Source organism: Arvicola amphibius, chromosome 11 (genome assembly GCF_903992535.2).
Source record: "Arvicola amphibius chromosome 11, mArvAmp1.2, whole genome shotgun sequence".
Taxonomy (NCBI): Eukaryota; Metazoa; Chordata; class Mammalia; order Rodentia; family Cricetidae; genus Arvicola; species Arvicola amphibius.
In genome coordinates this window covers 4,179,598-4,204,571 of record NC_052057.2, presented here as the reverse complement: position 1 = coordinate 4,204,571, position 24,974 = coordinate 4,179,598, and the positions used below count along the sequence as shown (strand labels likewise).

General features: G+C 41.3%; 1 protein-coding gene across 1 annotated transcript in view; it reads right to left on the bottom strand.

Annotated features, from left to right (window-relative positions):
- The window catches only part of Gucy1a1 (guanylate cyclase 1 soluble subunit alpha 1), a 56,117-nt gene that overhangs the window by 14,961 nt on the left and 16,182 nt on the right, over positions 1–24,974 (bottom strand). Inside the window, exons 2-6 of the mRNA XM_038348069.1 lie at positions 15,067–15,425; positions 9,855–9,913; positions 6,857–6,915; positions 4,293–5,002; positions 1,734–2,219 (exon numbers count right to left, since the gene is read on the bottom strand). Of these exons, the coding sequence (XP_038203997.1) occupies positions 1,734–2,219; positions 4,293–5,002; positions 6,857–6,915; positions 9,855–9,913; positions 15,067–15,321 (1,569 nt within the window). The 5' untranslated portion in view covers positions 15,322–15,425. The remainder of the gene's footprint in view (positions 1–1,733; positions 2,220–4,292; positions 5,003–6,856; positions 6,916–9,854; positions 9,914–15,066; positions 15,426–24,974) is intronic.

The window sequence follows — 24,974 nt, the reverse complement described above, 5'->3', positions numbered from 1 at the left end:
TTTTCTATAGTGATGTGATGATACCTGGTCTATCAAGCACACTCCATGGCAGGCCCTATTCCCAGTAGTTGGCCAACACAAGCTGGACTTGGTACCCACCAAGCTACTAAGAGAACGAGAATTTGACATTGAGTGGGTAGAAAGGTAAGAGGGGTTCAGGGATGGAAATCAATATAATGAAAATATAATGTATGAAACTCTTAAAGAATTCATAAAAATGCTTTAAAAAATAGGCCCTTCTAAATCTATTTTCAGCTCTGTCTATGCAGAATCAGAAATAAGGAAAAGGTGAAAATGAGGACTGGGGAACTGGTGATCAGTTGTGTGCTGTCTGCTTCCGCTGAAGCCCCTTCTTGGAGAGGATACAGTCAGGAATCCTTGATAGAGCCCTTGCCACTAAAAGCAGGGGTGACAAGTCCTTCTGAGGCACTCAGAGCTGCCTATTTGCTGGAAAAAGATTTGTTTCTCTTGGTTCTGAGGAAAGATCTGCTCTCCATGGAGAACATAACTAGAAATCAACAGTGAATTCCACAAGAGGCCATCAGGCATAACTGAATCAGTGCCAATTATTTTATCTGTAATTATACAAGGTCCTCTTCCCTCCCCTCCCCTGAGAAAAATCACAACTCCCTCGGAGATTTCCTGTAAGGAATGTCACAAGATGTTGCTAGCCTAGCCTCAGAAACAAGGCTGGGTCTATGCATTCCCATAGGCGATATTTGCTTCTTCCCAGTAGTTTATTTCTTTTGTGTTGTGTTGAACTCTGCACCAACCGCTGGGACAAGCTAAACAGATGACTTGAGTCAGACACAGATGAATGTTTTGTTCTTACTGCCACTGTTCAAAATGAGCCAAAAGGATCTGAACAAGAAAATCTTTTCATCCAATAAAACAAGCAGAGCCTGAAATTTCATTTCTCTTCCCTTTCATAATGCTTCATTTCAAGAAAGTGATGTATTTGGCTCCAGGACATAATAGTCTTGTTGGATCACCACACCTAGAGAGGCACCTAAGTGGTCACTAACACCTTTTCAAGAATCCTGAATCCTGAGCATCTACAAAATCTTCATGACGGTCCTGTTCACAAAGGTTATGGGATATGGAACATTATTCATGGGTGTAGGTGCTGGGAAGAGCTATTGTGTTTGCTGTTTTACAATTGGGAAATCACTTGCTCTGTTCACAAAGCAGAGGAGAGAGGATGGGATTTGAAGGCAGAGCTCTTTAATTGAGTATATCTGCTTTTGACGAAGACACATTCAGCGTCTGAAGTGGCTGATTTTGATTTGCTGCTTTCAGCCTATGAAAAGTGTCAAGTGGACCATGCGTTGCATTAATCTATTTTAGGACAGTTTGTATGAACCTTTTGTTTCTTTCTTTTTAAAGACAAAGGATAAAGTTCCCCTGTCTGAGTCATACCTTTAATTAGCTCTTGTTTAACTCAGTTTCCACAGCTAAGTGGCTGGTCCGTGGATGGCTAATGCCTCGCTTCTCACTGTGGGAATCATCCATTCAGCCTAACCTCTCTGCACTCTGTTGCTCATCTCCGGGAACAATTGGTTCTTATTGAGCTATTTCTGGCTGGAGAACACCCACCTAATTAACGCACAATACCTGGTCCCCAGATATAGCCTGTGACCCAAATGCAGAGAGCTACTCATCAGCATTGCAGTCCACTTGCTTTTCCAAGGTGATGTCTGCCTGCCCGACCATCCCTGTCCCACCTCCCCTACCTTGTAGACATCCAAGTCTCCACACTGCTGGTCAAACCGCGTGTAGAGCGCGTTGAGCATGGTGATGACCTGCAGGGGTGAGCACTGAGAGCAGATGGCCGTGAACCCCACGATGTCAGAGAAAAGCATAGTGACGTTATTGAACTTCTTGGCTTGCACAATTTGTCCTTGCCACAGCTGCTGAGCAACCTCACAGGGAAAGATGGAGCACAGAAGATCCACTGTCTTCTTCTTCTCCTCCTCCAGGGCCTGGTGGGCATGCTCCAGGGTGGCTTTCAGCTTCCCCAGCCTCTTCTTGAGGCCATCTTGAGCCCGTGCCTGCTCCCCTATCAAGACAACATCCCTCAGGGCATTATGAATTGGGATGTCAGACAGATAGAGCCCTCGTCCTGTGAAATCTTCCAATCTGTCCACACAGGGCGATCCCAAGAACAAGATGGCGCTGGATTCCACAATGTAGATCATTTGCCCTTTGAGATCCATAACCTGCAATGCAAAGGAGCACCAATTATAGTGTGTTAGCCAAGATCCCCACACCTTTTCAAAACAAGAGAGGGGGCAGATACCGGCGTAATCTCCTTTGTTTCCAATTTGCTATAGAAAAATAATAAGCTTTCTAACCACTTCCAGTGTTCTGTCAGCTCTAAGTTCATGCAGACATTTGAAGACTATGTCAGAATTTACTACAGTTATTATGAGTTCTGTGAGGAATGCGTAGAACACCTTGCTCTCAGGTCCTGTGAAAGAGCACACAGGTGCTGCTGACTGGATTCTTATGATCCTCGTATGCACTTAATCTGGAGCTAGAGATCTCAGATAATGTAGTACCTATGAAAACTGTTTCCATTCACCCTTCCTTTCCCCTCATTCTTTTTCTCACTATGGTTTCTTCCTTTTTTTTTTTCCTTCTCGATCTTCTATTTTAGCAAGCTTCTCTTCCGCCACGAGTTTCTTGCTCCATCTGGCAGGCATTGAGACTAAAATGTCTCCAAATACGTATCTGAACATTTCTTTCTATTCTGTCTGGAGATGGCAAGAGAAAACATCTTTCGGGTGTGATTATTTCTCCAGCGATTGCAGTCTAAGATAGCTAGGTCTCACAAGAGAAGCCATGTCTGTTTCGGTTTTGCCTTCAGATCTTAACAAAAGCTATTCTCCAAAACATAAGGAAAAGTACCACGCAACCTATAGTCCCAGTGTACGCAGAGGGTCTCTCAAGCAGTGGGACTTCAAATGAGTGTGTCCTGGACCACACAATTCCCTTGTACGCATACAGACATGTACACACACGTGTGTGTGCACTGTATCAGAGTCCAAGCAAGCCAAGTTTTCATCAAGGAGAGACTGGACAAATAAAATCAAGTATAACAGTGCAATATAATAATCTACAATTCCAAAACATAGACATAGACCACAGTCCAACAACAGCAATGGAAGACCAAATTCTGTCCTTCAGTGATGGAAGTAGTGTAGGGATTTGTTGCTGCTGTTATAAACAAGTAAGCGTACATCACTTTGCTTGTATTTTGATGTAGTGAACAACATTAACGTCATTATAAGATAACTAAATGTATTTTTTGGCAAAAAAAATGGCTACACAGCTGTTTTCATTTTGAGGAACAGTCTGTGTGTCTGGGGGAGGGGGGCTACATTTCTAAGGTTACTCCTTATCTATGTATATGGTTTCTCCAGACAGTTAGCAGGCCTCTGTTCCTGAGATTAAATGATTTCCAGTGTTCTTTACCATGAGAGCATGGCCTCCCTTCCACAAACATTCGATAGCGATCCATCAAGCTATTTATTTATCCATGTATTTGTATATTGATTGAAATTCACTTATTTGCTTTTTGTAGCTTTGTTCTTACAGAACAGAATTTTTATTATTCAAGCCAGCTAAGCTATTTGATAATAATCAAAACCAAATTTTCATATGAACATTTCTACCTTGGTTGTAAAGTTCCTCATTATGATTTTATATTTGTTTGTTGACATCTTTAAATGACTTTACCTTTATTTCTCTGTGTGTGGGGGGGCATACACAGGCCACAACACATGTGGAGGTCTAGGTTTTCCTTCTACCCTGTAGTTCCAGAACTCATACTCAGGCTGGGCGGCAACCACCTTTACCCACTGAACCATCTTGCCCGGAATCTTGTCTTGAGATAGGATGTCATTTATTTTGAGCTGGCCTTGAATTAGATATATAATCAAGATGACTAGGAGCCTCTGATTTCCCTGCCTCTACCTCCTGAATGATGGGATTAGAAATGTGTTATGAACCAGGCCTTCCTGGAGGTCAGGCAGGCCTTCTGTGCATGAGAAGTACACACCCACACCATCATTGAGATTTAAAGAGGCAAACCACAGTCAAAAAAATGATTGTAATGAATGAAGTAGACAACAAAATGAACATAGAAGAAATTGACTTCCTAAAATTGTTTTAGAATTTTAGACAGATGTGTTACCAAAATGGCATGTGCTCATTTGTTCTGTGAGTTGTTTCCCTTAAATATAACACAACTGGCTTCATTTTTGACTAAAATATTTTCTTTTCCTTACCCTTGATGATTTCTTCACAGAGTTATCCCATCTCCTCACTCGGATGACAAACTGCATGTTCAACATCGTCATGATGCCGCTAAATGTCTGGTTGATTTTGGGAGTCAGAATTTCAAAGAACTCTTCAAAGTTGGGCTTCCCTTGGAAGTCCCTCTTGTTCACCAGCCTTCTGATGCCATTACCCAGCTGCAGGATGGCCAGGTCTCGGTCCAGCATGAAGTGGAATGGGAAGGTCTTGCAGAAGAGCGAAACAGGGATCACCAGCGAAGACTCAGGCTTGCCTGGGGAGAGCGAAGGCTTGGTGCTCTTCACTTGGACAGAGTAGAGCAAATAGGGCTGGTTCACAAACTCGGCGCAGTCACTTCGGAAGCAGGGAGGCATCAGCGACACCTCTACGAGGCTTTCGTACAATATGCGAGCAGCCGCTTTAATGATACCGGGGAGAAGCAGGGCTGTGGTTCTCTTGGGGAAGAAGTAGTAAACATTTAGGAAGTCATGGTCCTTGTCCAGGCATAAGATGGAGGCATCTTCCAGTCGTCCCCTCTTCTCAGCCTCTTGGCAGTGGCTGCTCTGCTTCAGGAGCGTGCTGAAGCTGTTCAGGAAGTCCTTCAGTGTGCCGCCAACCACGCCCAGCGTGTGCTCATCTTCCTCGTAACAGATCTTGAACAGCTCCTCCCCCAGCGAGTCTTTGAGCGCCTCCACGGGGACCCCTGAAAGCACACAAAAGGGTAGGCTAGCAAGAGCATCAACCCAAACTCAGAAGGGATGAGTGGTGCCACCAAACGCAACCTCCTTTTATTTGTGGTTAACTTCCTTTACTATTTTAGGAGTGCCAACTCAACTCAAAAGCTCACACTCAACTTATCAACACAGATAAGCTTCCAGAATCCTGGAAACTCTAATTAACAGTCTTCAAACTGTTTATTTTAAGCCGAGAAGGACTAGGTGAGCAGAATGCACTGTTCTTTCTTTCTAGAACAACTAGAAATCCAGGGTTAAGGACCATTTCAGATGAAGCCTGTCTGTCTTTCTCTTAACGATACAACATGGGTCTTCTGGAAGTTCCAGGAGGCTGGAACAGTGTAAGAGCCAGACCTGGAATTAATTTAAAATACAAGACCATTTTATCTGGAGATGACTTCAGGAGGGTCTGTTACTTGAGTTCCCTAAGCGAATATTTGCATGAACTGTACTATTCACCTTGAGCGTCTTCTTCCCAGGCTTCTTTCTGTCTTGCCTACATATGCTGGGCACAACGGCTTTCATTATTTCTTTTGAGATTGTAAAATAATGACATCATTTCCCCCTTCCTTTTCTTCCCTCCAGACCCTGCCTTTCTCGCTTTCAAATTCATTACCTCTCGTTTACATAAATTGTCGCTGCATGCACATGTGCATCTGTATATATAGATTTAAGTCTAAATAGAAACTGCCCGGTCTGTATAATATTATTCGAATGCGTGCTTTCAGGGATGAGCATTTGGTACTGGTTGATGAGTTAATCGGTCTGCTCTTCTCCCAGGAAGACTATTTCTCCTACGCTGGAATTCCTCAGTTGCCTGCAGTTCTTTGCAGAGGGTTGAGGCTTTGTGGGCTTTTCTCCATTCATTTTGGCAGGCTCACTGTCCTTATGCAGCTCATGTTTGGGCAGACATGTTGCTGAGACTTTCTGAGTCTACCTTCTTATATTGCTAGGAGACACAATCCTACAGCAAATTCTCTGATCCGTTGACTCTTCCCATCTTTCTGCCCCCTCTTCTGTAATGTTCCCTTAGCAACTCCCAGCCTGTGTTACATATGTGAATGCTTTGTAGATGTGCCCATTGGGACTGGACTCCATGACTCTATAATTTGATTGGTTGTGGGGTTTTTTTTTGTTTGTTTGTTTGTTTTTTGCAATTGGTGTCCATCTATTGCAGAGAAGTTTCATGCATTTTCTTTTGTACAGTAGGAGACAATGCTACTTTCTTGGAGGAATATTGTGTGCCATGGGGATTATTTTAGAACAGTATCTATCTTCCAAGAATGGCTCAGTATAAAGTAGCTGTTGCTAACATTATATTTCATAAATGCAGTACTTTTGCAAGCCTTTTGGATTTCACACCCATATTTTGGAAGGGCTCGCCAGCAGTCACTCCTTGTCTATCTTTGGCCTGGAGCTAATTATTAATGTGGGAACTCTGCCAGACTGTTTTCCCATGATTACTTCCAACCTTTGAAAATACTCTTTAATCTGCCTTGTGGAACAGATTTTTTTTGTATGCAAACGAGGAAGACATAGTTTGGATTAAGACCACAGCCTGTAAATGTGAACGCCTGTGGATCAGCTTCCCACACAGTCTTATCTGCTTCTCAATAAATAAACACTTAAAAAGAGGAAATGTTTGAGGACTCGCGAAAACATACAGTATAGAAAGGGTTACTCTGCTTTAGTACACACAGAGTTCAAACACTTCATGCTGGAGTCGCTAAGCAATAAATACAAAAATGTCAAGAGAAATATTAGTTATCCAGGAATGTGGTTTGCATCCTAATTTCATACACTTAAACAATTTTATGTATTACCTGCTGCAATTGCCTGCTCTGCAATTATTTTTTCAAGGTCTTCTTTTTCCGAAGATTTCCTGGAAATAATTAAATATCTTAAATTATAAACTGATTAAATGAATGCTGGAAATTCAGATAATATACAACATAAAGATAACATAAGATAATTATTTTCCACAAACAAATCTTGACTTGCAGTATATGCAACAGTGACTGAACGACTGAAGACACTTTTGGGAAGACCACAAAAAGTACGCGTCGTGTGGAGAGTCTTATAATGCCTCACGAAGCATCTTGGTGTCTGTGGTGCACTTTACAGAGGCCATTGAGAAAGAGAATTTACACTGGCATGTTACCAGGAGGATGACAAGCCACTGTTAAATAGCAGAGGAACTGCCTTGTATACAGAGAACCTGGGTCCCACCCCTACCACCAAAATAAAGAAAGATGCTAATACGCTCTCAAGTGGCTGATTGTCTGAGATAAAAAATCTACCTCTTGTGGATTTCACTGTAGTTCCGTATTGTTTTTTTTTTTTTCCTGAAGCTTAGACATAAAATACAGAAGTTCTTGCTGCTGAGATTACAGATCTTTATATCAGATGTTATTCCTCCATGCTTATGCCTAGTCGTATATGTAAACTAGTTTCAAATCTATTTTTCTCATCATTGCATTCTAGATAAAGGAAGCTTGAAACAAAGATAGCACACATGGGCATCAATGGGAAGCTGAAATAATTTCAACTGGGCCATCTTTTTTAACTGTAGAAAAAAATAAATAGGATTTATTTATCTTATTTACCACATAATTTGCTATAAAGGTATGATTTTTCCTTTGGATTTTTAAGTTCTTTTTCTGTATGCCTAGTTTTTTTTTTTTTTTGTCATAGGCTAAAATCAGCATCTTCATTTCTTTTCTGTAGTTCTTAATTGGTCATTTACACTTTTTGACATTTCTGTGCGTAAGAACAACATGTTCTTCATGACCACTGATGCGCAGCCGCAGAGAACGCCGTTGGCTTTGTACACCAACTGGACAACGTTGTGAGATGTCTTTGCCTAGTTGCTTTCTGAAAACTCCTCATTATGGTGACTAATGATGGCCACGTTTGCCAAACTATTCAAGAGCTTTACGAGCATCAAAGAATCTATTTAATTGCGAGGTTCAGCTTACCATTAGCTGAGCCAAGTTTAAATGCAGGTATATTTCTCTATTTTAAACAGCCTTTTAGTAAAACATGATACAATTTAAGAAGTTTTAGAAGTAAATATTTGCAGTGAGGAAAATGGCCCAGAGCACAACCCTGTTCCATAGAAATGTGATGCCTGTAAGTACGGAAAGTGCTGGCTGGGAATACTTTATCTAAATGGACTCAGGATCATAATAGAACACTGTGCTGAATCTGGATGTGGACATTCGCATCCAATTTGTTAGCCAATTCACTATCACACCAAATACTTATTTTTCCTTCCTTTTTTTTTTTTTTCATTTAAGCAGATTTTTCCCCCTAAAAAGTAAGCGTGAGCCTCCTAGGTCTCGTTCTGCCATTTTCTCCCACTCACACTGTGAGATAAGAGCAGAGCATTGTCATTCCAAACAGCAACAATGACCTCTAAAAAGTATCCCTTGTTTAGCAAACACAGCTGACAGGAAGACTTGGGAGCAGCCAGTAGACACATCCATCACACCACACACACACACACACACACACACACACACACACCAGTGGTGAGTTCATCCACCTCTAGTGAAAGAAGTGGGGGAGGGACCGCATCAAGAGGGGGGGTCACAGTGATTGGGTTAGATAAGAACTGGGCTCCGTCCCTTCATTCAAGGCAAGTGCACTGCTTCATGCGTTATTTGTGTTCTGTTGGTTTGTAAGTCCCAGAAATAAGATGCACGAAACAGGGTTGAGGTGTGTTCATCTGCTGGCAGATCAAGGATAGCACAAACGGTAACGTGAGACTCCAACAAGCAAGTGAGGGACAGAAGCACACAGAATTAAAGAAAGTCGAACACTCAGGCTCCAAAGCCGCAGAGAAACCCTGTCTCGAAAAAACCAAAAAAAAAAAAAAAAAAAAAAAAAAAAAAAAGTCAAAGGAGCCAGAGCAACTCCACACCAGCAGGCAGAAGGGGAAAGTCCTAATGCACCAATTGGGTCGTCATCATGAATAAGCATTCTCTTTTCCTTAAGAAAGGATTTCCAAATGAAAGGATTTTGAGGGCTCTCCTACAGGGTGCACCGCAGAAAACAAATCTCCATTCAGCAGCAGGGATGTTTCAGAGCACAAAGGCCTGAGAATAAATCTCAAACAAGCTGACTGCCAGGGACGTGCACAGACAGCCCCAGTAGCGCAGAAAGATTGACTCCTGGCTATCTTATCGGCCTGTCTGGGAATTGTGGGTAGAGGCAGAGGCGCCTCTGGGATGCTTGTCAGGTCTGTCCTATAAACAAAGCTTCTGTCAGACAAGGATTCACACTCTCCTGGGCAGTTTCCGACTCTTGCTTGGCTCAGCCCTGCTGCCTGTCTGAAGTCTGGCTGCAGCTACTGGGCAGGACAATCCAGTCCAGACAATCCATAGAACAGACAATGTGCTTATGGGGAGGAAGGGTGCATAAAGGTGTTTGTAGATTGTGCCCACTGTGGTGTTGGCATGCAAAACTCCTATGCTCTCTGCAAATTTGCACTCAGAATCATAAAAATAATTCTATTATTCACAAATTAAATATGGAGAACAGGGGTACAGATTTATCCACCAGAAGCCCATGTGAGCAGCCTTATTTAAAAAAACAAGTAAACAAAAACCTAACAATACAAACCAGATTTTTTTTTTTAAAGCACATAGACCAACCTACCAACTCTCATGAATCTTTAAAAGTGAGTGGTACATTTACTTCAGTTAAACTCAGAGATATAATAGAAATCCAGCACGAGCCAATACATGCCGTAAGGATGCATCATTTTGAACAGTGTCTTCATGATGGGGGATCATTCAGCTGGAGGGGCTCACTCACCAGTCTTCTGTTTTATGCTTTGCCAGAGTTCTCTGAAGTGCAAGGTTCAGTCGCTCAAACTGGAAATACAAAGAAATATTTGCAACAGTTTCCTTAAGGTTTCTCATAAGGGAATGGGGATTTTCACTGGACAGCGAGGGTGGTGCATTTGATGTGTTGGGAACTGAGACTTCTTTCCCACGTGTTTTTCAATCCTGGGAAAAATCAGTGAACTCAGATTATTTTGCATTTGGTTGTGTGGGGGTCCCAAGGCCTTAAGTCTCAGAGAGTCCAGCTCAGTTTGACCCCAAACAGAAAATGTCAGGTCCTCTGCAATGCACGAATCCATACCATCTCTTCCTCCTGGCCAAGAAGTCTCCCTGGACACACTGCCAATATTTCAGCTGCAAGCCAAACACGCTGTTCCCCATGCTAAACAATATCCCCTCCACAGCTCACCAAGGACTACAGCGCCTTTCCCACACTCTCTGCTCACATTTCAGACTCTCCTCAAAACATCTGCAGTTATCTCTGCTCCCTTTTAAGTCCTCAACTTCATCTGTCAACAGGATTGTTTATTTCAAGAGTCATGGGTCTAAACTCAACATTACTGATTTCCAGGTTCTAAACTAACAATCTTTACCAATCATTGGTACTCTTACTCTCTTTCATTGCTTTCTGAGAGTTTGAATTTTTCTTTTTTGTGAGACATACATAGGCAATGCTCCCCCCATTAACATTTTTGGAATCCCTTTTAACGTATCTTTGCTTCTACTTAATAAACAAGGGGGACATTGACAAGAAATGTTCACTTTTGCATCTTGAATGAAAATCGCAAATGTCTAGGCGTGGAGACACTATCATTGATTCCTATTTTCAGTTTACACAGAGGAAAGTCAAGAACTTTCTGGATAGGGTCCAAGTTGGGAAATTCCTTTTGCCTTAATCTATTTATATCTCTCATCAAGTTTTCACTAGCCACAGAAGGCAATGTTAAAAAAAAAAATAAGTAGCAATCGTTTTTTCATAAAGGACTTGGAGTTTTAAACATGCAGATCAAGCTTAGAAAATACATATAAAATTTATCCAAAGAAAACATAACCCCTCAAAACAAATTCCAAGAGATTTTAAATTTATAGTATAGACAAAGTTTTTGATGGTTCAGGAATGGAGAATGGGGACCCATCTGTTACAGGATGAAGAAAAACAGGTAAATGTACCAAAAGGTAGACTCTGAGTCTGTCTGGATGACCCTGTGACAGCAAAGAGCCTGATAGAGAACAGGTGAGCACTAGGCTTAGAAGGGAATAGGTTGGCATACTTCCCAGTAGTCTTTCATGCCAAGGTAAGAGAAAAGCCAATGCAACTTATGAGAGTATTAAGGAGCGTCCAGGCAAGGGCCTAAGAAACTCATTTTCTCAAGAGCCTTCCTCTCCGCAGTTAGTCTACATCACTAACTATAGACACCAGTGTGATACAAACCCAAGGAACCACAGACTTCTGAGAGTTCTCCATTCTGAGGAAGATACCCATGTCAGGAATGGATCAGGGCAGGGAGTGGGGTGCAGCTTCTCTGTGGAGGAGGTCTTGATTTTCCTTCAGTATTGCTACTCAAGTAGTTTTTCCACTTGTTTTCTCTTGTAGAAGCCCACAATGGGCAAGAAAAGGTCCATTTTGCCCATCTCTATCAGCTCTTGATCAGAACCCTTTGAATGGACCATGAAGGAAGAAAATCTAACCAGTGCTGTCAATAGAAAATTGGTCCTTTCTCCTGTGTGGTGCTATAGAAGACATCTTTCTCTCACTCTCCAATTACAAGTACACCCTCAGGTGCACTCTTTTGCTATTTTTAAAGCTCTTACCCTTGTGTTTCCAGTGCTTCCTATGGTCTCCAGTGTCTTTGTTGGGTCCTTCCTCCTAACATGCACTGGCATAGTATGTTGGGTGGGAGTAAACTTAATGCATTTCTCCAGCATTGCTAGAGATGGTGGAACAGATGCTTTTTTTGGATTTTTTACTTGAATCAGATTGATCTTCCTTTAAAAGAAGTATTGGATTCTTAAGAGAGCATGAGTAGAATTTATAGTGAACTTCTGCGGGACTCTGATTTTGTCATATAATAGTGCTGTACTTGGTGGCTTCTTCTATGCCAGACAAACCCAGAGCCTGACATGAGCACCAGGGATCATTCAAGAGAGGTTACTATGGTTACTTACAAAATGGCCTTGGCCCCATAGTTAGAACAATGGAATAAAATACAGTGATAACTAAGTCTATTGATATGGTACACAAGTTGTTAACACTCCCTAACAAAATAAATTGGGAGCAGGATAGGGACTCCATCCCTCCCTGGGATTCCAGTCATTTTTTCCTGTGTTCTGTAAATGTGCTTGATCTTGGGGGACTTGGGGGTCTAAAAGAGGTAGAAGATTAATTAAGAAGAGACTCTTTATTTCGCTTTGAGAAGTCATCACTCACCTTGTGTTTAGACTTTTGGATGATACAGCTGTTTGTGGACTACCTATAGTCTCATAAGTAACCTCGATAAGCTTATCAGTTCACAAAGCTGTCCTTGGATGGAATACTTATATTTATTTGCAGTCACTATGCCCTATCTGGGGTAATTAAAACATGTTATATGTCTCCCTAGGAAAAATCAGACAACATTCATTGTTGTTATTAAAGTGAATTGGCTCAAATAAAATATGAGGTTTTTCTAGGCAAAAAGTTTCCTGGCAAAGGCCTGGATGCACGAAGTGTCTTTCCTCATGTTGTATGTCTTTTGATTTCTCCATCCAGACACTGATGTGGTAAATGTGTATGTGGAAGGATGTTTGTCTGTATACATGTTCTACCTGTGTGTGCGGGTGGACTCCAATGATCAAACATGGGTATTGTTCCTTCAGTTTGTTTTTGTTCTCATATTAAAGCAATGATTTCTGTTCTCTCTGTGTTTTGCTAATGAAGCTGGTCTAGCCGGCAAGCAAGACCAGTGAGACGCCTATCTCCCTCAACCTTCCTAGTGCTGGGGTTAGGTTTCTAGAGTTCTGAGCATTAACCTCAGGCTCTGATGTTGCATACAAAGCACTTTGTCCACTGAGCTGTCTCCCCAGAAGACTCTTCAGAGGTTAGTGTTTTAATAAACCAATGGTGTTTTAATCACAAGGATAAATTATAATGCTATGAATTACTAATGAGTTATCTCCATCACAGTTATCTCTTTCACTTTGAACAAATGATTTAACTTTAGGTGCTATAGTTGTTGCTTTTCAAGTAGAAATGGTAATTTTTCATTTGGTGATCAAGGAAGCTCCTTCAAATACAACTATTTCACTTTTTTTGAAAGGGGGGTTCCTATTAATAATTTGCTAAGGCTAATGAATTTTCATTCTTACCATCCCCCATGAAGACACAATTGAAGAGTTAAATCTGATAACTTAAAGTAAGAACTACCATTCTAAATTGAATTTTGAATATCTTTCATAAGTTTATTAAAGTTACTGAAGCGAAAACACAAGATTGAATGTGCCAACTCAAAACATAACTCATGAAAAGCAGATGTTTTTATAAAAAGACCATGCAGATATTTGGACAGTTGATAAAGCAGAACAGACTGATCAATACCCATTTCAACATATTTAACAATGTGGCATTTGCTGCTCGAAAGCAAATGATCTTAACTGTTGGGAGAATGCCAATAAATAGTGCCAACGTATTCCTCCCTACCAGAATCCCTATGGTTTGCAGTAGTCTGCCTGTTTCTTCTGGATTGTTGCAAGGCACACACGTGCCTACTCCTCCATGAGATGAGGGGAGAAAAAGAAGGTACATGACATAGAAAAGATCTCTGAGACTTCCAAAACTTCTGGCTGGCCAACTGTTTGACGTATTTCCAGCATTAAAGTTGGTTATCAGAGGTTGGCAATCCAGTGGCTTCTTGAGTTACATAGACAGCAAAGCAAAGCAATACAAAGAACCAGGAGAAGGTAAGAGTGGACAGAAATTAATCTCCAGCCATCAACCCTAGAAGCATAGCAGGTAACTCAGAACAATAATCTTGGGGAAGTTTAATAACACGTGAAAGAATGTTGACAATCGGCCGGGCAGTGGTGGCGCACGCCTTTAATCCCAGCACTCGGGAGGCAGAGGCAGACGGATCTCTGAGTTCGAGACCAGCCTGGTCTACAAGAGCTAGTTCCAGGACAGGCTCCAAAGCCACAGAGAAACTCTGTCTCGAAAAACCAAAAAAAAAAAAAAAAAAAAAAAAATGTAAGAATGTTGACAATCAAAGACAAGAAAATTATTCATGAGCAAAACGAAATAGCAACAGAAATCATTAAAGAAAACATTGAGCACCGCCCTTTACTCTGTCTTTGAGTAAAAGCCTCAAGACTACACAACACTATAAGTCACTTCCATGGGAAGGGCTGTGTCTCTCAGTCTCAACAAAGCTGGGTATACAAGGACTGGAACTGGAAAAAATGATTAAATATTTGCAGTTCAAAAGTCACGAAGGTGTAGCATGCAATAAATACCATATTTGAGTAGCATGCAATAAATACCATCTTTGAAATAAATGTCTTCAACTTTCTGCTAACTCTGCTTTATCTTTCCTTGGAGCTTCGCTTCTGGTCTCCCATTCTGCAGGCACCACCACCAGCCCGCCCCACCCACCCCGCTCCTCCCTGACCTGAGTTGTTAAATCAACCATTAAAAGAGGTTTGACTGGAATCACGCCATCCCACCTGTCTGGCATTTCCGGAGCAAGAGTGGGGGGTGATTTCATTCAATGAGCAGTAACACTCAGAGATAGGTGTGACCCAGCTCCAGGTTACACATAACGGAAGCTGAGATTGTTGGGGGGGTGGGGATGAAGCAAAGGCACAAGTTTGTCAGAGTTTCATGATTTTTTGAAGGAAATTCATGTTGACTGAATAGGAGTGGATGGAGTGGATAGATGGGAGGTGGTGGGAGGGAATGGGAAGAGAGGAGGGAAGAAAAACTGTGGTTGGTATGCAAAATACATGAAAAATTTAATTAAAAAAGAAAGGAATTCAAGATATGAGACTTAAGAAGATAACCCACAATTTAGAATGATTATTTAAAAAGATAGTTTTCATATGTTTCAAGGAAATTCTGTTTGTCATGCCATTAAAAGCAAGAAACACATTTCTAAATATCTTCTCTTGGAAATCTTTTCTTTTTGAATTCTTGTAAAAGGGAAAGCACTCACCTCTGGGAAGATGAGCTTTCGAATACTTTCTGCCAGAGTATGGAGGTAGACTCTGTTGCGGCTTGTCTTTCTTTGGGGAAGATTCCCTTGTGGATTCTTCTCAGGAATGTCCTGGCAGATGGGCAGAGTGGCCTGGCAGCCCTCAGAGCCTCCTGCCACCTCTTCTGTAGGCTCTGTAGGAACCTGACCAGGGGCCAGTAAGGAGAAAGGACACTCCCCTGTGATCTTGAGATCCTTAAACTTCCTGCAGAACATGGTGCTCTCCAGGCTCTTCTGAGGTTTCCTGCTGACCAGCTGGTGTTGAGAACTGATGAGGATCTTCTCCTCCTACCGACTCAAGGACACTGGTGACCGGGTGTCTGTGGGCAGCAGGAAATCAGAACAGAACAAGGAGAGAGGTGACTTCACATGCAACAGAAAGCTCGGCACATAAAGGAAGAGTGTGCAATCATACAAGAGGAAATGGCCAACACAGTACCCACTGAAGAGAAGCACATTAGGAAACAACTTTAACATGCGCACATTTCAGTATACTTCAGTAGAAAAATATTTGCCTAGAATAAATTAAAAATCTTTAAAATAAAATCTCGTTTTCCCTAAATGTCCCTAGCACAAACTACAGATTTCCACCTTTGCAATCCATTGGTTTCTGTTTGATTTCACAAGGGTGAAGCACCATGGTCTTTGCTTCATTAATGCTAGAAGTATTACATTTCATTGTATCCTGTCTAAGCACCAGAATAATATAAGCCAATGCTTCCCTTACATATTTCAATCGATGTTTATTTCACATATGTGGAGAAACTATCTGGGTGAGGGGAGAATGGAACTTGAGATAAACTTGACTTTAGTTAGCTGGTGTTGGGTCAAAACTCCTGGAATATGACCCCAAGTGATGTGTTTCTTACACATTTAAATACTGAAAAACTCTGGGCAAAAAGTTTCCATGTGACAATTATCACAACAAAGCTTTGGGCATGGTTGCATCAGAGACTCCACTGCAAAGTGTAGCCTTTAGCAGAGCACCTTTTACACAAGAATGGGTTCTATCCCTGAGAAACAGTGCTCAGGGCAGGGACTTAGGGAGGGTGTGCTTGTCATAAGCATAAGGATGGGCTCTATCAACTGAGAATGAATGCTCACATTCTAGGGGATGGCTTTTGAAATAGAGAAGATTATCAGGTATTAACACAGCTGTTTCCAGCCTTCTGGAAGGAAAGAAGGTGTCAGTTTTATTCCTCTGAACAACTTGGAATTTTCTAGTACTATTTGTGAGTACATAGACCTCATATCCTTCTACAGACTTTGGATTTAGAAAAGAGAAAAAGAAAGAGTAGGGGAGGGAGGAAAATAAAGATAGAAAAAAGGAAAAATGATTATTAAAAGAAAATTTTCACTATAAAGAGTAATATTATCATAAAAAGCTTTTTCCCCTCAAAGCTACCAAGTTCTAAGAATATATCTCTGGCTATAGCTGTATAGGTGACTTTTAGGCAAACCAAAGAAGTTGCTATGCCTGGGGTCTGCTGAGATCCTGTGTGTTGCCTTCAACTTGTTTTTCTTGTGTTTCTTTGCTGGTGACATTTGAAGTCATCACACGAGGCCAACACATTTATTGCTAGTTATCTGTCACTGGAGGTTCTATGAGCATTTAAATGTGTCCTTAATCCCCACAGTACCTTCCAGATACAGGTATTGCCACTCCACTCCCCAGAGGACCAGGAACTCAAAACATCAAATTGCTAGAAACATTGCACCTGGAAGTCCACTTGTCTCTCAAGCTAACATGTTTTCTGTTACTACAAGCTCACTCCCATGGGCCGAGTTCATAAACGAAGATTATTTCATCTTGGAAAGATGCTTTACAGATTTGCATTAAAGATCAGCCATGGTCTAAATGTTCTTGCTTGTTTCTCAGTCATCAACCTTTTGTTTCTATATGGATTCAGAAGGACCTAAGCATAAAAGGTTTTCACCAGCTTAAAAAAAATACTGTCTCGTCTTTATTTCATTACAAACAAGCCAACCATTATTATCTATTGTCTTTGTTTATTAATGTCTGTTGTTTATGGCTGAAATCTATGACCAGAAAGTCTTTATTATAAAGGGCTACAGATCCTTTCAGTTTTGCAGGATACTCAGCTTCGATTGCACATATTCAATTTTACCTTTGCACTCTGAAGAAAGACAGACCATACACAGATGATCATGAATGTATTCCAATAAAGCTTTTGCATATCAGACTGGGAATCAAGGAATCTGAACCACAGGCTGTGACTTGCTGACTCCTGGTTCTAAACAGTTCTAAATCAATGGCACCATTTGAATCCAAATGTAAGAATAGTGTTGCTCTTCTTTGCCCTCTTGTGTGGAAGGTCCTTCTGTATATGTGTTGTTTTTAATGGTTAATAAAGAATCGGCCTTGGTTTGTGATAGAGTAGAGTAGAGCTAGGCAGGGAAAACTAAACTGAATGCTGGGAGAAAGAAGGTGGAGTCAGGAGAGATGCCATGTAGGCACCAGAGGGGAAAGACGTGAGCTGCCAGCTAGAACCTTGCCAGTTAGCCACGAGCCTCGTGGTAAAATATAAAATAATGGAAATGGGTTAATTCTAGATGTAAGAGCTAGCTAGCAATATGCTCAAGCTATTGGCCAAGCAAGGATTTAAATAATATAGTTTCTGTGTGGTTATTTTGGGAGTCTGGGCAGCTGGGAAACATACAAGCAACATCTTATAACAGCCCTCTCCTCTCTTTAAAGGAGGTGGATCCAATGTGGTTATGAATGTTTCCAAAGATAATCTAAGGTGTCATACTTGCTGAGTAAGCACGCTGCTCTTCGCTACATCCCCGCACATAGACGTTTGCAGTTCTAGGGGAGAACCTAGCAGATCACATGTTCCGGAGAAGCACTCTTCTCCTGAGCAGTATCCTGGAGCATGGATCCACGTCTGTAGAACTTGAAAGTAAGTCGATTAGAAGATAATTTAAAATACACATTGATTTCTAGAATAATAATGACACCTCTATATTATTATTCAAATGAAATATCTGTAATAGCAATGCCCCATCTTCAGTTCTCTCAAAGCGTGAACATAATAACCAGAATAGGGGACTCCAAAGTGAGACAAAGATAATAATAAATAGATCATGGGTTGAATCTGCCAGAAATATAGCGCTGCTTCTTAAAGTAAGTTATTCTAAAACATACCAGAATTTGAGTGTTGGCCTTGGGAATTTGGCAGAATACTTTATGATAAATCTTTCCATCATTTTCATCTTTCTCCCACAATGCATTTGAACCTTGGTTCCCACGTCTAATGCTTCCCTGGTTGCTCAGACTGCCTACAAAGTATATATAACCTGTCAGCTGACCTTGTAATTCTCCCTTCTTTTGAATTGCACAATGCTCCCATTTCCAGAAAATGTTCTTGGCATGGCTTTTTATTAATTTGGAAAAAGCAATGGGAAGTAGGTTGCACTTATTGAAGGTTGGCTGAGTGTTTAGCCTCATTAAATCACACATGTATAAACAAAGTAATTAGGAGTCTTCATCTGTGACTGATGAAATCACACTAAGAAACACATACACTTGAAACCTCTGTGTGTCTTGGGGTTTGCCAGGAACACAGGAGACATTCTTTCACTAAACTAGAGATTATTTTTATGTGTGATGTCAGCACTCACTTCAGAGTGTGGTCACTTGATGGGGTCAGTATAGAGCTTGCTGGGAAGAGGGCAGATATGCTAAAGGAAAAACAATTAAAATAAGTTTAATGACAATGGCTTGGTAACCAGTGAGATCGTGTGTTCTCAGAAATTTGAAAGAGTTTCTTGCTATCAAAAAGCTGATTATTAAACAACCCCCTCCCAAATAGTAAATGTCTCTTATTTTCCCTGAGAGATTAAATTTTTCTTGATGATATAGTAAGCCCTCCGTGGGCTTATGTTAAAACCCAGGGTATTTTGTTGTTCAGATAAGGGCAATCTTCATCATAAGCTGTAACATTTAGTTAACCATGAAAACTTTGCTGCTGTCAACGGTTTTGTGAAGACCTGAGAAGAGAGCTTCCTGGTCAACTAACGACAGGTCTTTCTCTCACAGCAGCAATTGAAGAGCAGATTTCAGACTTAGCAGAGGCTCTGAGGAAGGTGTGGTTTAGGAACTAGGCCTTCCACCTGAAGAGAAAGCATCAGCCGTGTCCAATGTTGATTGCCACGTATAAGGCCTAGAAATGCCTGTGACTTCAGCGGTATTCCCGTTTTAACATGGACCACCAAAGTGGAGGGTTTTAAGACAAGCCAAAGAGAAAGGGGCTCAAAGAAATCAGATTTCAACATCAGGGTACAATTTGCGCCCCTCGTTACAGACTGCAATCCTTTACGTGTGAAAGGAGGAACAACAGTGAATACCGAGATGGGTGGGAAGAGTCAAAAGTTCTTCAACCTTCACAACTAGGGAAACGCCACGCCGCAGGGTTATCTCAAACAGCGCAAACTCATCCACAGTGGGAAACACTAAGGGAATTTCTCCTGGGGTCAAAACAAGACAACTAGAAAAATTGGGGAGCATGTCCAAGTTTCCCCAGTATTGCTATTTCTTCAAGGTGCTACCCCATAGACTTTTTAGCTGGATCATTCCTCTCAGAGCAACCGCTGTCTCTATCTCCACATTTCCTGGAAGGACAGGGCTGTGACTGAGTTTACTTTCTCTTATCACGTCTATTTTTCCTGGGCTTCAACTTTCTGGCTTTGTTGTTGTTGATGACGCTTTATCTATTCATTTATTTATTTTTGTTTTTTCATTCCAATCAAAGTCTCCTCTCCTTCCCCCTTTCCCAGTTTCTCCCCCCCTCACCCGCTCTTCCACCCCTACCCCATCCACTCTTCCCTCCACTGTTTCTCTCAAGATACAGGCCGGCTTTCCCGTAGAGATCAGCCAGCCACCAAGTATCAAGCTGCAGTGACGCTAGGCTCCTCCTCTTCTATTAAGGCTGGAGATGAGGCAGTTCAGTAGGAGGAGAGGGTCCCAAAAGCAGGCAACAGAGTCAGAGAACCTGCTCTCACTGTTACCCAGCAAGTGATGAAAACAGAATTAGAGACCCAGAGGCAAACATTAGGCTGAGCTCTAGAATCCTGCAGAAGAGGGGAAGGAAGAATTGTAAGAGTGGTGTCAAGGGCACCACAAGAAAACCCAGAGAATCCACTATACTGGGCTCATAGGGACTCACAGAGACTGAACCAACAACCAGGGAGCCTGCATGGGACTGACCTAGACCCTCTGCATATACATTATAGTTGTGTAACTTGGTCTTCATATGAGACTCTTCTCCAACATTTGTTTCCAGAAATGACTGAAACTTCCTTCTTAAGTCAATTAATGATGCTTGCAAGATAAACCTCAAGATTCTTCTGCCTTTAAAAAAAATTGAATTCTTAATTTGCTTTTTCCTTTACATAATTTTGAACCACAGTGTCTTTAAAATCTCTAGGTTTCCTTCTACCTCATTTATTCTGTTCCACAAATATGTCTGTCTTGCAGAGCAGTCTTTAAGACACAGTGACTCAGTGATAGCCAAAGGCACTCTTTGCTCTCCCAGAGCACATGCATTGTGGATCTGGACATCTGGGACATTGGTTCCAGAGACAATGCTCGGTGCCGTTGGAATGCAAATCAGGGCCCAGCTTCACTCATGTGAAAATACCTTCATTAAAAATAGCCTGCTTGAATATTAAGATGCCATGTTTAAGAGCCTGCAGTCATTCCAGGCTGACTCAAGTAGGGCGTCTATAAAGGAAAGCAAGGGGAGAAGATGAAAGCTTAACATAAGTCACCATTCAGCAGGCTTCTGTGATTAAGTAAAACAGGCAAAAGTTCCACCGTATGGGCAACAACTGGACAGAGAATCCAAAGTGTGAATGACTGACTTCATTTCTAGAAGATTGGTGGAGATGCATAATGGAAGCCGGGTGAGAGTTGCACAGATAAGAAGGCCAAGGTGGGCTGAATGCGGACTCTGAGGATGAAGGTGTGGACCAAATCCACAAAGGTTTGCTGGAGAAAAACCACAGGCCTTGGTCAGGTCTTGGGAGTGAACCCTAAACAAATCCACTGAAGTTTCTCTCTCTGCAGGTCATGACGTGCAATCAATATAAGAAAATAATGTCCTTGTTTACCTAGGTTATTTGATTATAATGACATTCAAAATTAGGTTTCTGGTGACATATTACTCCTTGCATTATGTTTTATGAGAGTCGGGGCACATCAGTTCATCTGAAAAAAATTCTTTTTTAATTTTTTCTTATTTCTTTTTTTTTTTTGGTTTTTCGAGACAGGGTCTTTTTTAATTTTTAAACTTAACATAATAATCCTGATACTTGTAAGCCTGAGACAAGGGGACCATGAAACAATTGTCCTTATAATGAACCACTGCAACCTTATCACCAAAGAAAACAAAACAATATGCATTTTTAACACTATAAATCCCCAGATTTCTTGTCTAATGTTCAAATAAATGTTGAACAGCTCTACAATGTGAATTGGCTCAGAAAGACCTGTGGGTAGAGGCAAGCTTCTTTGTAGAGTGGAGTACACAGAAGGTCACCCTGATTTTTTTTATCTTAGACTGATCAGATTCCCCCATCTCAGAAATACCCTGCACACATTTTCCTCTTCTCCCCATAGTCTTCAGACTCACAAAACCTTTTCATGTTTGTCTCATCAAGCTGTTTTTTTCTCCTCTTTTCCTTGAAATCAAAGCCTATAGTCCCTGTTGGGTGATTTGCACCGGAATTCAGCGTTTGTCTTTCAACTAAGCTTAAGAATTGCCTTTTAGGATTGCTACTGCCTTATTAGGGCTCATAGATAACATGAAGCTTTCCCTCTAAGTATTTTCTTCCCAAAAGGTTTGTGTATTTGCAGTGTGGAGGTTTGCAGTACTCAGGCCAGTTCTGCCAGATAGGATGCATCAGCAAAGCTTCTTCCCAGTTTACCAAGTTCCACTCCTCATGGGGAACACTGGCAGTTGAAGACAGCTGTGGAAGGGAGAGGCCGTTTTGTTCACGGGTGTTTCCCCTGAGCGGCTGCTCGTGCACCAGGAGCTGGTTGTACACCCACGCACAAGAAGTGGACTCACTGAGACAACATAAAGATGGGAGTAAGAGTGATAGTGGGCATAGGGGAGGAATTGGCGAACGAGGTTAAAAAAGAGTGGGTTTAATCAAAATCTTATGCATGTATGAAATTCTCAAACAATAAAAAGTCTCTGTTCTCAGCAATGTGTGATTGAACTTTGCAAGGTAGGTACAAATCATATTTATTTATGAACACATATTCTAACATCACCTTTGTTTATGATTTACACAATAAAATTTGATGGGACATCCAACATGAAAGGCAATCGTTGATTATTAAACACAATTAAACTGACTGGTGTGTTAAATCAAGGTTATTTATTGAAACATTAGATTTTGATATTTATACCTCATGTGATATTGATATATTTGAGGATTACATGACTGTCAGGTAGGAGAACAGAATTGATACAGAAGTTGAGGAAGACAAAATTAACTGGGTATTGATTTATTTAGAAAGAAGATCCTAAATGAAGAGACAACAGGTAAACTCATGGTTCTTTTAACGCAGCTGAAGGGGAACGCTCAGGATGAAATAATCCCACACTCGTTCCGAACAGGGTGTGATAAGGGGTTTTTTATTTAAAGGGGAACTCACAGAGCACAGCAAGGAACAGGAACGGCACTAATATCCAGGTTTGAGAGTGGGGAGAGAGGGGAGGGAGAGAAAGAGAAAGAGAAAGAGAAAGAGAAAGAGAAAGAGAAAGAGAAAGAGAAAGAGAAAGAGAAAGAGAAAGAGAAAGAAAGAGGTATGCATGTACCTTTTGGTACCCAAAGCCACGCCCAATCTGGTCCAGCCTCTCAAAGGCCATTGGCTGAAGGAGGTTCCCCCATCATGCAGCTCTGGGAACTTTTTGTGAGTACCATGGCAAAATGAATGCAAGTGACATAGCCATGACTAATTCACACTTTAAAACTTCTCAAACATGATCAAGACCTGATTAATCAAGAGATGGGCTTGGCCACAGCAAGTACACCCAAAAGAGTCTGGAAAGAGCAAATGCAAACATGTCAATCACAGGAGTAGTAGGGGAGCCAGTGAGGTCTCAAAGTCCTCAAGAGGATGCCCTTCCAGAGACTGCCTGGTGGCTCAACCACTGTCCAGCAGGTCCTGTGAACAAGCGGAGAGTCTTGAACACTCAGGTCAGTCACACAGTTCTTTCTGATCCTTAAGACAGAAAATGAACTTTGGTTGCCAATACTGGGACAGTTTAATATATTTCCCTAAGGTCCATGCCAGGACCAAGCTAGTAGCAGACACAGAAATTGCTAGCACAAATCCAGTTCATTTTGAATATTTATGCAATGCTTAGTTCTGAAGGAATAGTGGACCAAAAGTGCATTTGGCTTCTTAACATGCACTTAAGGTGTATATTTAGATACTAGTAAGGAATGTGTGGAGAAGGGCTGAGCTTTTTCCCACTACACTCAAAACCACAGCCTTATTGTTTAAATATTTTCTGCTTTCTCACTGATTCAATACAGGGAACTAAAAGAATTCTGAGTGTATGTTCACAGTAAACCTCAATTTTTACTTTTCTTTTGGTATCTTTTACATAAAGTCACTGAATATGCACGTGCTAGAAAACAGAAGTTTGAACCCCAATAGGTATTAGAGAGCGTTTGCTGTGGTCTCTTGTATTTACAGATGACAGATGTCCCAGCACTCTTCAGGAACAAAGGATGCAGGAATCCAGTTAGTCCATGAGCGCAAACTCACACAGTTCACCCTGACCACTTTCCTCAGCTTAAATGCAGAAAGACTCCTCCAATAGACTCTCTAATTCTAGCTTAGGGCCTCACAAAGGCTGGGTAAGTGCTTCCCCACTGGCCTACACACGTTTGGCCCCCCACTTAATTCTGTTGAGTTCTATACATGGCAAACTTTGGGCATTAAATCTATTAAATCCTCATCTCAGTTGAACCAGGGTTGCACGTTATGATCCACATGCCACACAATATTCAGATACCTTTTTGCCACCTATAATTTCCTTAGTCTTTTTCAGATTATTTCACATTTTTCTCATTTTTTATGCTTTCTAAATAAAGTACCATTTGTTGATTCTTCCACTTTATTTTTCTAAATAACTGCACTCCTTATTCTGTGTTTGTCACTATCCCAAAACTCAGAAATTATTCCAGCCTTCATCTCACCAGCTGTATAGGTCAGAATAAATTTATCCAGGGCAGACCATTATTTTCTCAAAGGAAGAGCCAGAGAAAAGGGAATTCGATGTGAGATTGTCTTCCAATACAGTCAGAAGCTGTACCTGTAAAGTCTCACTCCCATGACTGCCCAAACATGAGCTGAAAAATGACAACAGTAGACGTACCGAAGTGGAGAGGAGAAAGCCCAAGAGGCCGCAACACTTCATAAAGAACTACAGACAACTAAAAGTGCTGAGAGCGAGGAAATAGTCTGCTTTAGGGAACTGGTGACTCGGTAGCAGCAAATGGCTGGCCTTGAAAGTATACATACAGGTTGCATTAATGTGTTTATGAACATATATACATATGTGTGTGTGTGTGTGTGTGTGTGTGTGTGTGTGTGTGTAGCTACAATTACCGGAGGGAAAAAGAAGCATAACTTTGAAAGTAAACAAAGAAGGGTGGATAGGAGGATTTGGTGGAGAAAGGGAAAGGTAGAAATGATGTAATTATATGATAATATAAACAAAGAGGTAGGGTAGCTTAAATAATTGTCAATTTGACATACTTCCCTTGAGTTCCTTAGCGTTGGTACATGACAACTTAAACACGCATAAATGGCACATGAA